General features: G+C 40.2%; 1 protein-coding gene across 1 annotated transcript in view; it reads left to right on the top strand.

The window, feature by feature from the left end:
- LOC124776697 (retinaldehyde-binding protein 1) overlaps nucleotides 1–13,407 on the top strand; it is a 121,362-nt gene extending 107,955 nt beyond the window's left edge. The window contains exons 6-8 of the mRNA XM_047251801.1: nucleotides 5,950–6,060; nucleotides 6,645–6,795; nucleotides 13,235–13,407. Coding sequence (XP_047107757.1) covers nucleotides 5,950–6,060; nucleotides 6,645–6,795; nucleotides 13,235–13,272 — 300 coding nt within the window. The 3' untranslated portion in view covers nucleotides 13,273–13,407. The remainder of the gene's footprint in view (nucleotides 1–5,949; nucleotides 6,061–6,644; nucleotides 6,796–13,234) is intronic.
- Nucleotides 13,408–19,357: the final 5,950 nt, after the last annotated feature.

Here is a 19,357-nt window from a genome sequence, read left to right as displayed (position 1 = left end):
AAAATCGCTGGAAACAATAACTAGGGTAACATATCTAGGACTACATAAAACAAACAGTTGGAAATGTATTTCAATCACGAAAGAAATGGCTTACAGAACATTTGTTAGACCAATTCTTGAGTATTCCTCGTCAGTTTTGGATCCTTAGAAGGTTCAGTTAACACAATAGATAGACATCCAACGAAGATTGGTGTGTTTCGACAGTTGATCGTTCAGTCGGTGCGCGGGGCCTTACGGAGATGCTCTACAAACTATGGTAGCAGAGGCTAGGAGAGATGCTTTATGCATCACGGATAAGTTTACTATTGAAGTTACGAGGGCGTACGTTCTGGGAAGAGTCAAACAACATGTTACTGCCTTCTGCGTGTGTCACGTGAAATGACCACGACGAGTAAATTCGAGAAATCACAGCTAATACAGAGGCTTACCGACAGTCAAGCGCCTTTCGCGATCGGAACAGGGAAGAGGGAGAGGAAGGGTTTAGAAGAAGTACCCTCCGCTGCACACCTCAGCTTGCAGATGTAGATGACATGTCCAGAACGGGATTCTCGTACTTGCATGTGACTTTGTTGGCTCATTTCTTAACAATAGTTTGTGCACAAGAAAATCATCGTACAATTAGTGTATAACATAAGCGAACATCTGTCAAAAACTTGAACTTACAAAGTTAAATTATAGTACATTCAATACGTTTCGAGCTATCTCTCCATCATTAGGCTTGCATAGGACGGATAAACGAACATCAGATCCAGAAATAACCGTTCAGTCTGCAATGGAGTGTGCTCTATTTTTTAAGTTACTGGCAGGTAAAAACAGCGGGCCAGATGGAGAACAGAACCTGGAACCTTGACTTTCGCGGATGGTGATAACCAACTGAGCTACACAGGCACGACCCAGCAGCCGCCGTCTTTATAGTTCGGCATGCGCTATTGCGTCTTTCTTCCCTTCGACACATCACTGAAATTGTGTTGTCTGCTTTAGTGGACTAGGACTGCTGGAACAAAGAATATTGCGGAGATGCGGCTTAGTCACAGCACAGCCGAGGGGTTGGTTTCTAGAAACAGTCTGGCTTTATTCCTCCGTTATTTCTCGTTTCCAGAGGCAGTGAAGCGGATTAGTTGCTCTCTTGTCCGTCCTACATCCGCCTTTTGTTGCTGTATTTTCCTGTGAAGTAGACATGACACATGGCACTGTTTTTCTTTTGTCTGATCTGTCTGTAACATGTCATCGTCGGAAAAACATATTTCTGGTGTTATAGGCCACTTGTCTTACAGGATATAACTCTGGTTCTCCACGAAGGTTCAAATGGTTCAAATGGCTCTAAGCACTATGGGACTTAACATTTGAGGTCATCAGTCCCCTAGAACTTAGAACTACTTAAACCTAACTAACCTAAGGACATCACACACATCCATACCCGAGGCAGGATTCGAACCTGCGACCGTAGCGGTCGCGCGGTTCCGGACTGTAGCGCCTAGAACCGCTCGGCCACTCCGGCCGGCTGTAGGCAAATGCCGGCCTGTTTTTCATCTGCGCCCTGCAGACACTAAAAAGAATAGCTGGAATATCAATGCATACCGAACTGACTGACCTCATTCCACAGACAAATTACAGACGTCGTTTTTCTCTTTTAGGGTACACGGCGATTGTAGCGATATGAAAGGGGGAATTCTTTATTCTAATCTGTCCTCGCATGTTAATTTGACGAGTTAGTGTGGAAATCATCTGATGATGACTTGCTAAGACGCCGTAACCTGTCATCATACTATTTCCGTGTTCCAAGGCCGCCTAGTTTGGGATAAAAAAAGACGACTCGCCACGGAAGGAAAAAACAAAATAATTATCAAATAGTATATGGCTTATTGCCCTTAATTATCAGTGTCTACCAAATAGATGGACAAGCGGCGGAGAAAAAGGAAATCCCTAGCTGCTGGATTTGTCAGTACGACTTGTGCAAGAAAAGCCACAAAAGACGCCGCACACTGAACAATATCATGCGCAGTTCTGACTTTCATTTATGAGTAGTAGACGCTCAAGGAATCCACACGAGACTCCTTCGTATATATATATATATATGTGTGTGTGTGTGTGTGTGTGTGTGTGTGTCGGTGGGTGTGTGTTCCACATCTCCGCCTAAACCACTGGACCGATTTCAATCAAATTTATTACACGTATCACTCACTGTGTGGAGAGAATCGCTGGGGAGCTAAGAACTACCTACCTATCAAAGGAGCGGGGGTGGGGATGAAAAAGTAGTGTATCTCACGACTCGCGAATTCGCAGTGTTTATTCATCCAGTATTTGAGAATGAGAGCACTTAGTGACTTGGAACCAACTTTACACATAATTTAAAACCTTAGCAAACTTTTTCTCGTTGACTAAACCCACAAAATAATGAAAAGAAAAAAGTTCATCGCTACAACGTCATCCCTGTTCCTACAGTAAAACTGTCGCATCAGGGCTGACGTTTCAATTGATTGCTTCATTACTGCTAAATTTATTCAGGACACATTTTGCAGGTAGTATTCACGTATGCCACTGAATGAGCCTACAAAATTATGTCATTGTACGACACATAGTTCACGAGCTATGGCGTCACAAACCCTGAAATGTGAGAAAACTGCCGCATCATGCACGCTGTTTTAATTTATTACGTCTTTACTCCCAACTTACCACCGAATGTAGCTGCAAAATGATATCATTGTACGACAGTTGTTCAGGAGACATGACGCGTCATAGAGATTGGGATGCGGGAAATGAGAATTGCAGGACGAAATTCGCTACAGATACAGGTAAAGTACATGTACCAATATGCGTGAAGTATGTTAAATATCAGTGAAACGTATTCTCCCAAAGCCACGGCTGAAATGCTATTCCTAAACCCCTGGATCTATTTCAATATGTATTACTCTATGGAAAGAAATACAGTGGGGATAAGGACCAGCAGCCTGCAGTTTGGGTAAGGATGATAATGTGGACAGAGAAGTGGGAAGGAAGAGATGGACAGAGAGGGGAAGGAGGACATGCACACAGATATAAGGGGGTAGGAGATCGACACAGCGAGGAGGAAGGGGAAATGGACAGAGAAAGGGCAGAGGAGATGGCACAAAGGAAGGGTAGAGGAGTAGATGGGGAGAGAGAGAGGGGGAGGAACAGATGGACTGATAGAGGGTGGGGGAGGAGATGGGCACAGAGACAAGGAGGAGGAAATAAGCAGAGAAAGGGAAGAGGAGATGGACAGAGAGAGAGAGAGAGAGAGACAGAGAGAGAGAGGAGGTAATGGGCAGAGAGAGGGAGAGGATGAGATGGACAGAGAGAGGGACAGGCAGAGATAGGCATTCGGTGGTGGATAGTGGTCAGAGAGAGGGAGCAGGAGATGGAAAGAGAGAAGTGTGAAGAAGATAGACAAGGACAGGGGGGAGGTGGAGGTAGGCTAACAGAAGTCGAATAAATACGTCCTGGAGCAACGCTGGATACTCAACTAGTAGGATAATAATCCTGTTGGAGGCACATCTGCAACTGAGCATTATACCAGAGGTTGAAAATACCGCTTCAGTTGTAAAGTTCTTGTATTATCACACGACAGGTTTCAGGCTCTTATATGTCCATCCTCAGGCGTCGTAATTGGGTGCTGTGCTACCTACGAGTGTAGAGTATGGAGTAACATGGAGTAGTCACTCCATGCACGGTTTGCGCTTATAGTTAGCACACCGCGCATTGTACACGTCTACCAGGGCGCTCGGGGCTCACAGAACCCAGTTACGACACCTGAAGATGAGCATATAAGAATCCGAAACCTGTCGTGTTATAATACAAGAACGTTACAACTAAAGTGGAATTTTCAACCTCTGGTAGTATGATAATATTTAATTTCAAGCTTACTTCAGTATTTCAGTGTTAACTTTATACCACTCGCTTCTTAACAGCCGTTTCATATCATAATATGATAAAAATAAAACAGTGTGTTTCTGTTGCCCATGGTCTTTCGTATTTATTCAGTATCTTTTCAACATCTTACTTCTTTTTCGGCCTTAAAATATCAGTTCAAAACGCGACCATACAGATTGGGAGAAACCATTTTGTTTGAGGAAGGAAGGATGGAAGTTTTCGCTGTCTGTTTGCTTTGTTATTGCTCGCGTAACTACTAATATAAGGGATAAAATATGTTGCTACGGAAAGAGCCCTGAACTACTTTTTAGGGATGCTGTGCTGTGAATTTTCTTGGATCATTAATTTTCAACAAAACAAAATATATTATGTTCTTATTATTTTGGCTCTGGTTTTCTATTAAAGAAACATTGTTTCGTTACTGTAACTCGCTGTGAAGTTCAACATATCTTCCTTACTTTACAGTTATTGAAAAGGTTACTGAAAATTATTTCGTTATCAATACTGATGTTACAGTACGCAATGTTTGTTCAACATCAAAATTTTTCAGTGGATTTTTGTTAACAGTAAAGCGCCAATAAGTACCACAACTAACACGAGAACATGAGACTATTATCAGAGAAAAAGATGTTTTTACTATAATGTTTACCAGACCAGAACTGCGCACAGCAAGATTTCTTTTATGTTATGAAGGTAAATTATCTTTTTGCACTGTTAATAATACATCATCTGTAGCTCGCGTCCACCTGTAAAACACATCATAAAGTCTGCTGCTCTGCCCTGCAATTCCGAAAGCTGAAAGAAATAATTTTAGTTCACTATTACCTGTCCGCTTCTTTGCGGTGTGATTGGTTTCATTTAATGCAGTTTGAATGCGCCGCGGCAGCGGCTCGTTCGTTCGTAGCGCACCTCTGCACCACGAATAATATGTAAATAGCTGAAAATGTCTTAAAACGATGGGATAAAATACCAGGCAAGCTTATTACAAATCATAATGCAAGTTTTCGCTAAGTAACTCTATTCAAAACATTTAGACAGATCAAATTATTACACACCTTTGCAAATCAGTACCTAATGGCGTCCTTCTCTCAATCTTGACAAAAGAATGCTACACAAGCGTACAATACAGCGTCACAGGCTCTTCCTACCCACGTAACTCCAAGAAGACGACAGAGAAATTAATGCTCGGTCACTACTATTTATACTCGTTGTGACATATTCTCATCTTTGTTTGATATTTAATAAGTATCGTCTGTGGCGGTTTCAGTACTGGCCGACACAGATATTATCTTTAAAAAAAATCGGTACATGATTCTATGCAAGCATAAAACATGGCACATAATGGTTTGTCTTTATTACATAAAATTTACACAATCGTTGCCCACGCAATTACAATCATCCAGTTCAATTATTCTTTTCTCCTTTTTTACCACTTATAATACGTGTTTTGCTAAGAGACATTACAAAGTTTGCGAGGAAGAAAGAAAGGAATGAATTTTGTACTCGTCTTACTTGTAGTTCTTGCAGAGGAAAATTGGAGAGAATTTTCGCCTTATGAAATACACAATTGGTTAATTTTTGTTTTAGCCTTATATGTATCGGCAGTTCTTGTGCTATCTTAAGTTGGATTTTGTGTATTATTCTGTCTGAAAACTACTGCAACATGGTAACATCTTGCTGAGGTTTGTATGACATTCCCCTTCACAGTTATTCTTATGTACAATATCAGTCCTTTTGATACAGAAATATTGTGATCGTATTTCTTCAGAAATCGATCTGCTTCCAGCCCTATTTTCCTCCATTACCTTCTCCAGTTTTCGATTCACCATTCTTAACATAACTTTGGCTGCATGTGGAGTGAGGTTATTGTCCTGTGTTTACTGCATAGCTTGGTACCCTGCTATTACAGCGCGACGGCATGTAATGACGTGGGTGTACTACATTTTAAAGAAAGTGGAAGGTGTATTGTGCACAACTGCAGACAGGACTGTAATTGTACTTTCAGCAAAATCTGACCTGTTTCATCGCAAGCATTTGAACCTTTGACAAAACTGTTCACAGGATGCCATGCCGCTGAGACTGAAGGAGGTGCACATCGTAAAACAGCCGTACATTTTCAACATGGTGTTCGCCATGTTTAAGCCGTTCATCAGGGAGAAACTGAGGAACAGGGTAAGGAGGCTGTTGATTAATAAATATTGAAAACTATAACGTAAACTGAAACACATCCTTCCTCCTGTATTCTATAAATGGAAAGTAAAATATTTGGTCCGAGAGGAATGTATTCTTTGCAACTATTAAATAAATTAAAATGGTATTGGTTCCTAGAAATAAATTAACTGATTCTGTAAGACTCATTTGAAGGACATGGTTTTAGCTGTAGAGGTGTTTTTGATGATATGTTTCAATAGTCTTATGCATTTCATACAGCCCTTGTTACATAAACTCACCATGATAATAAAATGGTAAATAAAGTAATTTACAAAACCTTCTTTATTAAAACTTCAAAAGGTTCAGTTCAGTCTGCCAAAATGCAACGTCATGTCAATTGGTAAATTGAAATCAAAGGATGCTTTATGTACTCGACCCTTTTGCTATCCCTGACTTTGGTTTCGCTGGAGGAGAAGTTTTTCACATCTTCTTCTGCACTTTTATTTTAATAAGGAATGAGAAGAAAAAATTGAAACTCTTTTTTCAGCTATGAAAAGCACTTCCAATGTTACGTACATCAGCTTTACACAGTATATGTGTTACAGATGTTCTTCCACGGTGACAAAATGGAATCACTGCACAAGCACCTCGACCCCAGCCACCTTCCTGAGGACTATGGCGGCAAGCTGCCGAAAATTGACTACACAAGCAAAGACTGGTACCCAGTAATTTGTGATATTACGGATGAAATTAAAGGTACATTTGCTACTTTACATCAGGTGATGCTAAATTAACTTTTAATAAGTGTGTGTGTGTCTGTGTGTGTGTGTGTGTGTGTGTGTGTGTGTGTGTGTGTGTGTGTACTGGAGATGTGTCAAAACTGAAATCAATTATAATCCATACAAATTACAAAACTGAATGTACCTATGTATGTATGTATGTTCCCTATCTCATTTTAAAACATAGGACTGATTTCAACCAAACTTGGTACACGTTTCACTTACTGAAAAACTGCCGCTTAAGGAATTACGTTTTAGTTTTTTACTTCTTTACTACGAACATTCTTGACACATTTTACAGACAGTATTCGAATATACCACTGAATGTACCTGAAAAATTACATGATTTTTCAGCAAATAGTTCAAGAGATACGACTTCATAAACATTGAGCTGTATGAAAATGAAACTGCATGGCGAAATTTATTTGACTTACAGGTCAACTATGCCTACAAATACGTGTGAAATATGTTAAATATGTGTGAAATATATTTGACATGTGCATTTGGGGACAAAGTCACAGGTAAAAAGTTCATCCTAAATCTCTGGAACGATTTCAATCAAATGTGGTACACGTATTAATTAGAATCTGGAAAGAAACACTGTAGGGGTAAGAACTACAGGCCTGCTATTGAGGTGAGCGTGATAGCGTGGAGAGAGAAGGGGGGGGGGGAGGAGGAAGGACATAGACAGCGAGGGGGGGGGGGGGGCACGAAGAGATAGGCACAGACAGGAGGTGGAGGAGATGGTCAGGGATAGGGGAGGGGTAAATACACAGAGAGAGGGGAGAGGTGGAGAAAGGCAGAGAAAGGAAAGAGGAGGAGATGGACAAAGATAGGGGGGGCGAAGAAATAGGCAGAGAGAGGGGGAGAAGGAGATGAAGAGACAGATGAAGGTGGAAGAAACGGACAGAGAAAGGGAAGAAGAAGAGGTGGATAGAAAGAGGAGAGAAAAGGAGGTGGACACAGAAAAGAAGAGGGAGGAGATGCATGGGGAGAAGGGGAAGGAGGAGACTGAGAAAGAGAGAGGAGGAGGAGATGGAATTAGAGGAGGGAGAAGGAGATGGACTGAGAGGGGAGGTGCAGATTGACAGAGAGAGAGAGAGAGAGAGAGAGAGAGAGAGGGAGAGAAGAGAGAGAGAGCGGAAGGAGGACATGGAAATAGAGAGGGGCAAGAGGAGATGGACAGAGAGTCTGGGTTGAGGAGGTGAACAGAGAGAGGGGGTGAAGGAGATGGACAGAGAGGAGGTTAGGAATCTTATGGACGGAAAGAGGGGGGAGGAAGAGATGAACTACTTGAAGTTTGAAGTAAATACATAACTGGACCAGCCCAGCTGCTGAGCTAGTATTTACACGCACAGCAGGGACAATATGTGGCAGTACTGAAACGTAGCGAAGTGTCAATATGTAAACGGAAAACTTTGTATTAAAGTCCATCTACAGTCTTTATAGCCTTTTTTTATGAAAATGTACATTTCGAACTCACAGGTATATCATCGAGATTTTTTGTTATGTTAGGCGTGTCGAAATCTAAATGAATGTTCGTTCTTACATAACAGATGAAGATGTGAGTTCGGAATATGCTTAGGCATATTAAAAATTCTTTAAAGTCAGTAGACAGATTTTGTTATTAAGTTTTCCATTCATTTGATTGTCTCAGTTTGACAAGAATAGTCATCATGTCTCACATGACACCAGGATACAAACTTAAAAAGAAGTCTGTGAACTATATCATTTTCACTTCCGAGTTTTAGCTCTCTGGAGCGTGCAAGTCTGTACGATAAGACTATGAACTTGATTGTGATTGTAATGCATTAATATTCGACAAAAATGGTGTCTGCTAAAACTAATTCATAGGTTCGGTTATTGGTAAAACAAATGACAGACTCTGGTGTATTGGTTAACTGCAGTTTGTGTACGAACATGAGGCCTTACAAAAAACTTATACGGTATATGTGGTGTCACCGTCAGACACTACACTTGCTAGGTGGTAGCTTTAAATCGGCCGCGGTCCATTAGTACAAGTCGGATCCGCGTGTCGCCACTGTGTGATCGCAGACCGAGCGCCACCACAAGGCAGGTCTCGAGATACGGAATAGCACTCGCCCCAGTTGTACGGACGACTTTGCTAGCGACTACACTGACGAAGCATTGCTCATTAGCCGAGCCAATAGTTAGAATAGCCTTCAGCTAAGTCAATGGTTACGACCTAGCAAGGCGCCATTAGTAACATTGCATGTATCTAAAGAGTCTCACTTGTATCGCCACAATCTCCAGATGTACCAAAAGGATGGATTAAAGTTAAGTATTCCAGAAGCTACGTACTTTTCTTTATAGCATTCATTACGTATCCTGTTTCAGACCTCACGCCATCCAGCTTTAGCTTAGCGCGTGCCTTTCGGCTTCCTCTCATTGCGTCTAGGCTGTCTTGTCTAGACACAACAGTATATATATCCATAGGTTCGGTTATTGGTAAAACAAATGACAGACTCTGGTGTATTGGTTAACTGCAGTTTGTGTACGAATGTGAGGCCTTACAAAATACTTATACGGTATATATGGTAATATCGACGGTTTGTTTACGTATACTACGCAACCAGTCGCTTATCGTCCAGAATTATGGACGTTAGCAGAAGTGAAAATAAATAAACTGAGACCATTTCAATGAAACGTCCTGCGTAAAATCGGCGACCCTGTGAGAAGTGTATTAACGATGCCAAATAAGAAATAACGAACAGTTACTGAATTTTATGCAAGTCAAGTTATTTTTAAATTCATAATATCACAGGGAATGCATTTTATACCACATTTGGCGAGGTTGGCAGTTGATAGCATGCCCAAGAGAATAATGAAAGCAAAATTCTCTTCCACCAGAAAAAAAGGACATCCAGAGACAAAATGGCTGAAAATACGTTCAATCAACCTGACAAAACGGAGATATTCGGATAGTGGAGGTAACCATAAAATAGAGGGCGTGGCTCATCAAGAGCTGCAGTGCTAAAGAGGAAGAGACCCGTGATTCGATGTCCTCATGTTTACCAAATATTACCTTCGACTGTCCCTTTTCACTGACATTTTAGTTGCCAGCAGGCAAAAATCAGCTGTTTAGTGATACAGATGAGCTAAAGAAAGACCACATGTGACACACTTCGTTAGCAACTATCTGCTTCATCATCGTTAAAGTTATTCATCGGCGTCAGAAATGAAGTCACAAGGCGACAGAAAAAATATGGAACGTAAAATATTCCATTTGCGGTTTATGTAATTTGTGCTGAGTAATGTTACCAAGCAGGGTTGTTTCACGTAGAGGTCATGCTATTAATCTCTGAACGTTTCCTGTAAGCACTGAACATATAAGAAGAAACAAAATTGCAATGCGACTTTAATTGATGTTTACTCTGAGAAACTTGCAAGTCATCACAGCCGTTTAGTAACAGTCTCTCACAGGTGTTCACATCTTCCTTGTGCTGAATTGACAGTCTCCGAGATTTATGTGCGCAAAGTGTTAAACAAGAATTATTATGTCAGTAAGTTTACAGACATCATTCGTTTTATAGACTTTACCCCATTGTCGGCTTCCTATGTAGTGTTAGGATAATGGTATACAGAGTGAAATGGACATAACAGGCCAAATATGTCAAGGATTACGAGTATTAAGAGACTAAAATATTTCACGAAAGGTTGATGCGTTCTACGTATCATCTGTCAGTACTTCTCAGACAGTTAGGGTGCAAGGAGGTCACATGAAACACAGATGAATTTCCAGTTATTAAAACACTACTAACCATGTATACAAAGTCAACTTCGTAACACAAAACTTAGAAGTATCTCTTTTTTTAATATATTACCGAAGATTTCCATATACATTTTTTGAGAAGTACCTAATTGCAGTCTGTGGCAGTAAACAACTAAAAGAGAAACCCAATTTCAGTAGCGGGTTGCCTATCTAAGGCTTAAAGGGGCAACAAAAATTTGAATTTCAGAATTTCATACAATTATTGACCGAATTTAAAAATTTAAAATGCCGTCATAATCTGCTCATTAAGTGGTATAATGTTACGTTTAAGGCTTAACACAGCAGGTGAAGTAATAAAGTTAGAAAGTGTGTAGGCCCTGAATGTACTGAGGCAGCATAGCTCATGGCGTGCAAATTATCCGGTGTGTATTCATCCAGTAACCAGACGTCTGAAGCTGTTATGTACAGGTTGTTTAAGAAAAGTGTCACATATTCCTACAGGACGTAGTTTGGTCAAAACTAGAACGCAAGTTGCTTTAGTACGTATTATGTCTAGAAACCAATACCTGTTGAGAAATGGCACAATCTGTTCTGACATTCCCCACTGTCACGCCACGTAATAATAGACGACATAGACAGGGTTGCATGTGGTTACCACGCATCCTGTCACATTCTTCATCCCTTCTCTGCACTGAATCACACACTCCTTCAAATACACCATGGCTCCATTTGCATCGCATCACATTCATTGGTCACATTCTCCTGTAACGTCTGGACATTGTCGATGGATTGGGCGTACACCAATCCCTCAAAAATGTCGCCACAGCCAGAAATACAACGGCTTCAGGTTCGATGAACGGGGAGGACATGCTAACGGACAACCTCGACGAATCCGTCGCCCATGAAAAGTTGTGGTGAGCTACTGTTACACAGTTCGTAGAAAATAGGGTGGTGGATCCTTGTGCACAAACCACAGTTATTGTATTTCTGCAAGGGTAACGTTCTCCAAAGCGCCGGAAATTCACCACCCAGAAAGCGGTCATAAGCAGCACCGTTTAATCTCCTTGGTAAAGTGTACGGCCGCTACGAGTGTTTCACCGACAATTTCTGCCCATACGTCGACACTCAAGCGACCCCCTTCTCTCTCTCTCTCTCTCTCTCTCTATGAAATTATAGTGCATGAAAAGATTCTGGGAGATAACTATTAAGCAAAGCTTTCCCAGTATTTAGAATATTAAGCATGGCTGCAGCAGCAAGTGTGCAGATGTACTATATGGAATGAAAACAGCCACCAGTTAGTGAAGGTAGCAGTCGAAAGCAGCTGGCCTGACGGCCGACAAAACTTCTGAGGATTCGTGCTAAGCATACTTAAAAAGTAATGTGGCACTAATCATTATGATTAATTTAGAAAATAGCTGAAACTGATTTAAGCTGAAAAGCGCTGCTAGTTTAAATCTGTGTGCTAGACCAGGATTCGGATCAAGAAGCCTGCCTTTCGCAGGCGAAACCCTTACCGACTGAACCAACCCCGTCGCAACACATGACGCGCCCTCACAACTTCATTCTGCCAGCGTTTCCCTCCTACTTTCCAGAATTTAAGGCACTTTGAAAAGCAACTGATAAGAAATGTGATAGAAAAGGCACACAGATAAATAACGATGTCGAAGAAAAACTGCGTATAATTCAGCTAAACTCAGAACTGCAAATATGTATTGCATAAGATTTCCTTGTTTTACCAATGCATAGATACGTACATGGTTATATTCCGTACTATTGTACCTCCCATATATCAAGGAATTTAGAAAGAAGTCCCAAGTACAGCTGACACTTGATCACTAATAGTTAAGTGTGATATCCGAGAAAAGGAATTCCAGTTTGTTCTGTGTTCTTATTACAGACAAAATAATATAATAGTGAATTAAAAATTACAGATTTATGTGTATACATATTAATGAAGAAATTAGCGCCTCTAATATGTTTAAATGTAACACTCATGTTTGTGTTTGTGTTATTTATAATGTCTTGTTCTAATTAGTATGCTACATGGTCTTAAAATTGTCATTGCAAAATATCTGGTAAAACTGAGATACACGCTAAGAGTGTGCCAGATATCTGTGAAATATACCGTTCTGTTCTAAGTCTACTATAAGCCGACTCGTATGAGTGCAATGGGCCACAGTTAATGCCGACTGCACTCCTTGTTTGATAGAAATAAAAATATTAATTTGTTAATTATACAATATTGTTAATAATTTTGTTCGGGGACCTAAAAGGATTACATCTCTCGCATTTATTCCCTAAGATATTCACCTGTTCATGTTTCACAGTTTCTAAGATTGCTTTTCCCAAAATGCCTTTCGTTAAAAAGTTTGCTATCGACAGAAAAGGAAACTGTTCGCTCTCTGTTTCACAGAATCGATGTAACAGGATCACATTAGACTGTTCAAAAAGTAGAAGTAATATCACTATATATTCAGTTCTAATAACTTTGTAATCTGCCTCGGTGCTACTCTTCATGTGCCAAAATGTTATGGGACTTTATTTCGTCGTTCCCCGAACCTAGCCTACCTTTGTGGTGTCAGCTAGTGTGTGTGTGTGTGTGTGTGTGTGTGTGTGTGTGTGTGTGTGTGTGTGTGTGTGTGTAGAGGTAATTTTCTGAAAGCGTCCCTGTTCTCTGTTGCAGAGTGGAACTCGTACGGCCTGGTGCAGCAGAGCAAGTGACGAGTGACTTGCGACATCCGCCGCAGTATCGGCCCCTGCGCAGGAATTTCTCATTTTGTGTTCAAACAAATTTATACATTCCTTTTAATGTGATGTTCCTTATATTACTACATTAAATACATAAGTACTTTTGTACATATGACTATTCACCTCACAAATGTCCTTTACGTTCTCCTTTTCATCAGTCATAGGATAACATCACGTCGAAAAAACTCAGGCTACGACAAAGAAACTGAGTGATAGTGTTAAACTTTCTCTACATACTCATGATCAATACGACACATTTTTCCCAGTGACGGATCAGTTGATGAAGACCACAGTTGTAGAAATCTGCTTGTTGGTTGTTCAGGAGGTATTTCGAATTTAATGTAAACAAATGTGAGATCCTAGTTACAACTGGAAAGTGTCAAGTAGTTGGGAAATATGATAGAGCAAAATGGAAGAAATGAGAAAGAAATGAGAACACAAGGCTCAGTTACTACCAAGGAAACAGAAACCCTAAAATATATATGGAGGTCCTCCTTTTATCACTCAGGTTCTATAATTAGTTCAGCGCCTGTTGCACCATTTAAAGTTTCCTTTACTTATTCGTGATTACTACCTAAGAATTATATGTCAATATTGATTCTTCCTCTTTAATGTATTTCTTTTTCGTCCACCGTGAAACAAATTTTCACTCTTGGAGTTCATGGCAGTTTGATGAATATACGGTCAGTAGTTGGCTTGATGAATACTGGACTGAGTAATGCTTCTCTTTGCTGTTTCTCTTGTGTCGAATGTAGTGCCACAGTTGCTATGCTCTTGGGTAGTTCACGAACTTCACAGTTATGTAGCCATTGACTGCCAGTAGCACAAAACAGGACAACAACTGTTACAGGAATACAATTACAACATTAACCCATTAGTGCCCAGAATTATTAAGGTAGATTTTCTAGTTAAAAGTAGTTGTAGGTAACTGTTTTATAACTTACAGGAAGAACCTTATTTAAATTTAACTTTTACTGATACAGTCCCGAAAATTGATGGCAATTTAAGTTGCCATTGGGCACTTAATATAATAAATGAAAAGCATTTCCAGATTTATTAAAATGATTATTTTTAACTCTACTACTATTACACATTGTTACTTACTTTAAAAATTGTGGTGTGCGTACTGTAAGACCTTCGGTACACATACCATCAGATTATTTGACTTGTCGCTCCAACGAAGTAGGCGAGTGTCAGCAATATGCCTCGTGGTCTTATCGTGGCGTGTTTACCTTCTGCCGTTAGGTCAGACGATAGAAATGCCACTTGCACGCTTAGAGTAGCAGATTGACGGTGACCAACTTTAAACAGAACTTCATTAATTTTCACACACATTTATTAAAATAATAAAAAGGATAGACATTGCGTAACTTGATTCTGGATGCTGTTTACAATTGACAATCTGAAGTTCCCTTGGTTTTGTTACGTTAATCTTATTCTCACATATCTCTGATACTTGACAAAGTGTCTATTCATTTATCGTCATGGCTGTGTACAGGAATATGATAATCTTATTAGGCGCAGACTGAAACTTGACTATAGACTGGTACAGACAAATGCAGTCTGGTACAGACTGGTGCAGACTGACTAATCGGAGGTCTGTACACTCGTTATAATACCTCGAGCGTTCAGGTATCACTGCGCGAATGTGATCCGCGAGGAGAAAAGGTTCTACGTTAGCAACAATCTCATTGGCTGCGTTCCATATTAATACGCGGATCGGCGGAAGCAGAATTTGGTCCGCCTCTAAGACAGCGCCATCTCGTAGAGCGGAGACGGACGAGCGCTGCGCCTGCGCTGTTGTGCTTAGCGGGGCGCGCTCTAGTGGGAAAGTTGTGTATGCGCTGACTACGCGGAACTATGTACACAACAAAAAAACATGTAATGTAATACCTCAAAAAAAGCAAAACAAGGATAATGGAATGTAGCCGAATTAAATCGGGTGATGCTGCGGGTATTAGATTAGAAAATGAGACGCTTAAAGTAGTAAAGGACTTTTGCTATTTGGGGAGCAAAATAACTGATGATGGTAGAAGTAGAGAGGATATAAAATGTAGACTGGCAATGGCAAGGAAAGCGTTTCTGAAGAAGATAAATTTGTTAACATCGAGTATTGATTTAAGTGTCAGGAAGTCGTTTCTGAAAGTATTTGTATGGAATGCAGTCATGTATGGAAGTTAAACATGGACGATAAATAGTTTGGACAAGAAGAGAATAGAAGCTTTCGAAATGTGGTGCTACGGAAGAATTCTGAAGATTAGCTGGGTAGATCACATAACTAATGAGGAAGTATTGAATAGGATTGGAGAGAAGAGGAGTTTGTGGCACAACTTGACTAGAAGAGGGATCGGTTGGTAGGACATGTTCTGAGGCATCAAGGGATCACCAATTTGGTATTGTAGGGCAGCGTGGAGGGTAAAAATCGTAGAGGGAGACCAAGAGATGAATACACTAAACAGATTCAGAAGGATATGGGTTGCAGTAGGTACTGGGAGATGCAGAAACTTGCACAGGACAGAGTAGCATGGAGAGCTGCATCAAACCAGTCTCTGGACTGAAGACCACAACAACAACAATGTAATACATTAATTTCTAAGCAGTGAAACCAGTTTTGACTCATTTTAAGAAAGTCTCGTCTCTATAACATTTTCCCTTATTCTTCTTAGCTTAGCGGTACTTCAGACTTTATTAAACGCCTCACAACAACCTGGTTGAACTGGTACTTGTAGTCTCGCACACATATATACTTTCGATTTTGACATATCTTGCAACTACGATGATGAAATGATCTTTTCTATCTTGATTTATATCGTCTAATGAAAGAAATCGTGATGATGGACCAAGATTTGCTCTTGGGGCGCCATGCGTTTTCAGAATTTGAAGAACAACAAGGTTTCGAAACTGAAGATATGGCAGGTCTTTTCCCAACATCTGATGTAACAACTGAACCTGTACACAACATACTTCGATATCCCATGGCAAACAGGGACCACCACCATTTTTTAATCCTAATTTTTTGTTCTGTATAAAGCTGTGAATTGATTATCCAAATCAGCCCCTCCTGTATGCAGACTATTTTGTTTCACAGCATGGGCCAAATTTACTGTTACTATTCTTCTCTCTGTTCTGCTGAATCCTTCCACACTTGGCAAAGGTTGTATACTATCGCAATTGGAATGAACTGTCACTACTTCACTTTCATTCCATCTCATGGCTGTCTACTCGCACCAGATATTGGATCACATATTCCTCTTTTTTATTTCTTCGATGGCAGATTCAACTCCATTCCTACTATGCTCTCTCCATTGTCCCTGTGCCACCTTGGTTTCTTTTGCACAGAATTTTGTGCTACGTGGAATATTTCCATGCTGAATCAAATCAGTTACTGCATCCCCACCCAGGCCAAGACAGTTCTAGGTATTTTCATGAGTGTGCCAAAGTAAAGTTCTCCATGCACAATGTTGTCATTAGGATTTGCCAAAATCCCAACTCGAAACCAAACATAATTGATTTGCCTTTTATAAACTGTTTAGCAGCAAGTATCTCGTAATATGGTACAAAACTCTCATCAACCGACACTGCATCGTCACAGGGAATTCGTTTGACAGCATCATTGAGAAAGTTAAACGGTGGCCTCACTTTATAAAACTCTTCTTCATTTCTCTTTGATTTGCCATCCAAGTGTACATATCGCAAGGTTCCTTCAAATCTGTTTCACCTCATAGAGTCTGGAAGTAAAGCTACTTTGCAATCAGGTTCCTCCTGCCAATACATTCTTTTATTTGGCAATCTATGGTAAGATGAGAGAACTCCCAGGACAGTGCATAACTCATCATAAGAAATATGCAAATTATGCTTACCTATGTGTGCAACATATAAATTTGTTTAAGAGACAATAAAATTTATTAACACCTCAGAGAATTTTTTTGAAAGAATCCAGTGGGGATTTAATTCTATTTTAAAGAAAATCTGACAGATGTGGACCATAAGAATCATTTTCTTCTTTTGGTTCTGGCTTGACTTTTTCATGTGGTCCCATATTGAGGTGGTGGGTTTTATACTTGATTTGCTCCTCGAGAACTCGAATGGGGCTAGAATCTCTGCTGAGTCGTCAGTTTCTTCTGGTGCTTCTTGTTCCTGAGTTATATGGGAATAACTGCAACATTTTGACTTAGTCTGCCCTTCTCCGTTCCCTTCGTGATGTCACTGCGGAGTTCTCAATTTTATCTTCTCCTTGACCTCTTTCACTCAACACAAAACTTACCTTTGACATGCCCTTATTCTTTCCCTTTGTGTTTACAACAACATGTTCATTTTCCTCGAAATGAACTTGTGCCTGTGCTATTAGCACACGTGCGGGGAGACGACAAGTTTTTCCTTGAACTTCATCACCTGATAAATCAGAATCTTCTTCAGTATATCCGCCTTATGTTTCACAACGAGGAATAATACCATCTTCCTCAAAAATAATTGTTATTTTATATACAGAGCATAAATTATTATCACTCCTGAAAGAAAACACAAGTGCTCAATGTCAACTGAAGATGCCAGCCATATTTTCCCCAAGATAAATCATACTAAAAACGAAATATTTATAAATTCTAATGAACTCTACATATAATTTAGGCTGTTTATCACAAGCCAGGAAAGAAAATTTACTTCCATCACTCTTGTAGCATCCTGTTACTACATGCTGAATGGGAGACACAAACATATTTAATAACATTGGTATGCAACAACAATGAAATGAAAACTAATACTTTAGAATTTTAACGACAGAGTAACGTATCTATAACAGCTTTCAACAGTTGTGTACATCATAAGCATTGTTGCCAAATTTGACTTTTAATTTCCTTGGTAATTTTAGTTGGCATTGCACATTGATGAATTGAGTATTTTGATTACAGTTAACTAGCTGTTGAAGCATGTTGCGCCACAATAGTATATCATCTGTAAGAATACAGGAGGTAAACAATAATCTGGGTGACTAATAATTTTAATTTAGAGTAAAATCACGACACAGAAAGAATGTAATACTTATAATTTTGTATTAGTTGTTAACTTTCTCAACATTACTGTACGAGAAAGAAGTAGATTAACAGACGACAGTTTTATACAGAGGTTATTACCTGTCGAGTTACCACTCACCCAGTTGTAAAAGGACTCTTAAAAGATTATCTTTAATAGCCAAGAGACGGAAATCTATTTTTGTGATGACGCATTATTATAATACAGACCAGTAGACCTGCTCCGACAGACGAAAAGGTCCTGAAAATGGGAGTGAAATGATTACCTGTATAGTTAATACCATTATGTACAAGAAAGAATCCAATTTTTATAGCGCTGTAGCAAGGAAGAAGAGCAGTATGTAAAACGCAAGGTTCACAGTGTCAGATTGTTCACATTGATTATAAGTGAACCGCCCGGATAGTGCGCGCGTTAGCACGAAGCTTCTGGGATTCGGGAAAATGCGCCAGCTCCTGATAGAACCCGTCTGGTGGATCAGCGACTAGGGCTAGTATGCCTGTCTGCCTGGATGTGGCTTTTAGGCGGTCTTTCACACCTGCACACGTGAACACTGGGCTGGTACCCACGCCCTGGCTCAGTTAAATTATTCGCAAACGTTTACAAAATGCTCTCACAGTTCCACATGGATAAAACTAATCTCGGACAGTTGGGGTACACAAGGGGTTGCAAATGAAAGGAGCAGAATTAGGCCACTCCCCGCCACTAACAACGCCAAATCCATGAATTAACATGTCGACCCCTTGTAGATACGAGTCGAATAGCTAGGAGTGTTCGAGTTCAATCGGTACTGTGGCAAATTTCCCCGTCCCCCTCCTCATATGACGCCATGAATTGTTGCCAGAATTCTTCCCAAATGACACAGGCCAATTTCCCTGTGTATAAAATGGTGATAAATATAAAAAAGTAGGAATTAAAAAATAGCCCAACTGTGCTACGGCTCCCACCAATTACTGTGACATCACTGTGGAAGCAGAGCGCTTATTGTAACTGTAAAATGGCGGAAATTGAAAGAAGTCCAACATAGGGAATT

The sequence above is a fragment of the Schistocerca piceifrons genome, chromosome 2 (genome assembly GCF_021461385.2).
Source record: "Schistocerca piceifrons isolate TAMUIC-IGC-003096 chromosome 2, iqSchPice1.1, whole genome shotgun sequence".
Lineage (NCBI taxonomy): Eukaryota > Metazoa > Arthropoda > Insecta > Orthoptera > Acrididae > Schistocerca > Schistocerca piceifrons.
Note: the sequence above shows the minus strand (reverse complement) of the source record. Positions and strands in the feature narration are given on the sequence as shown.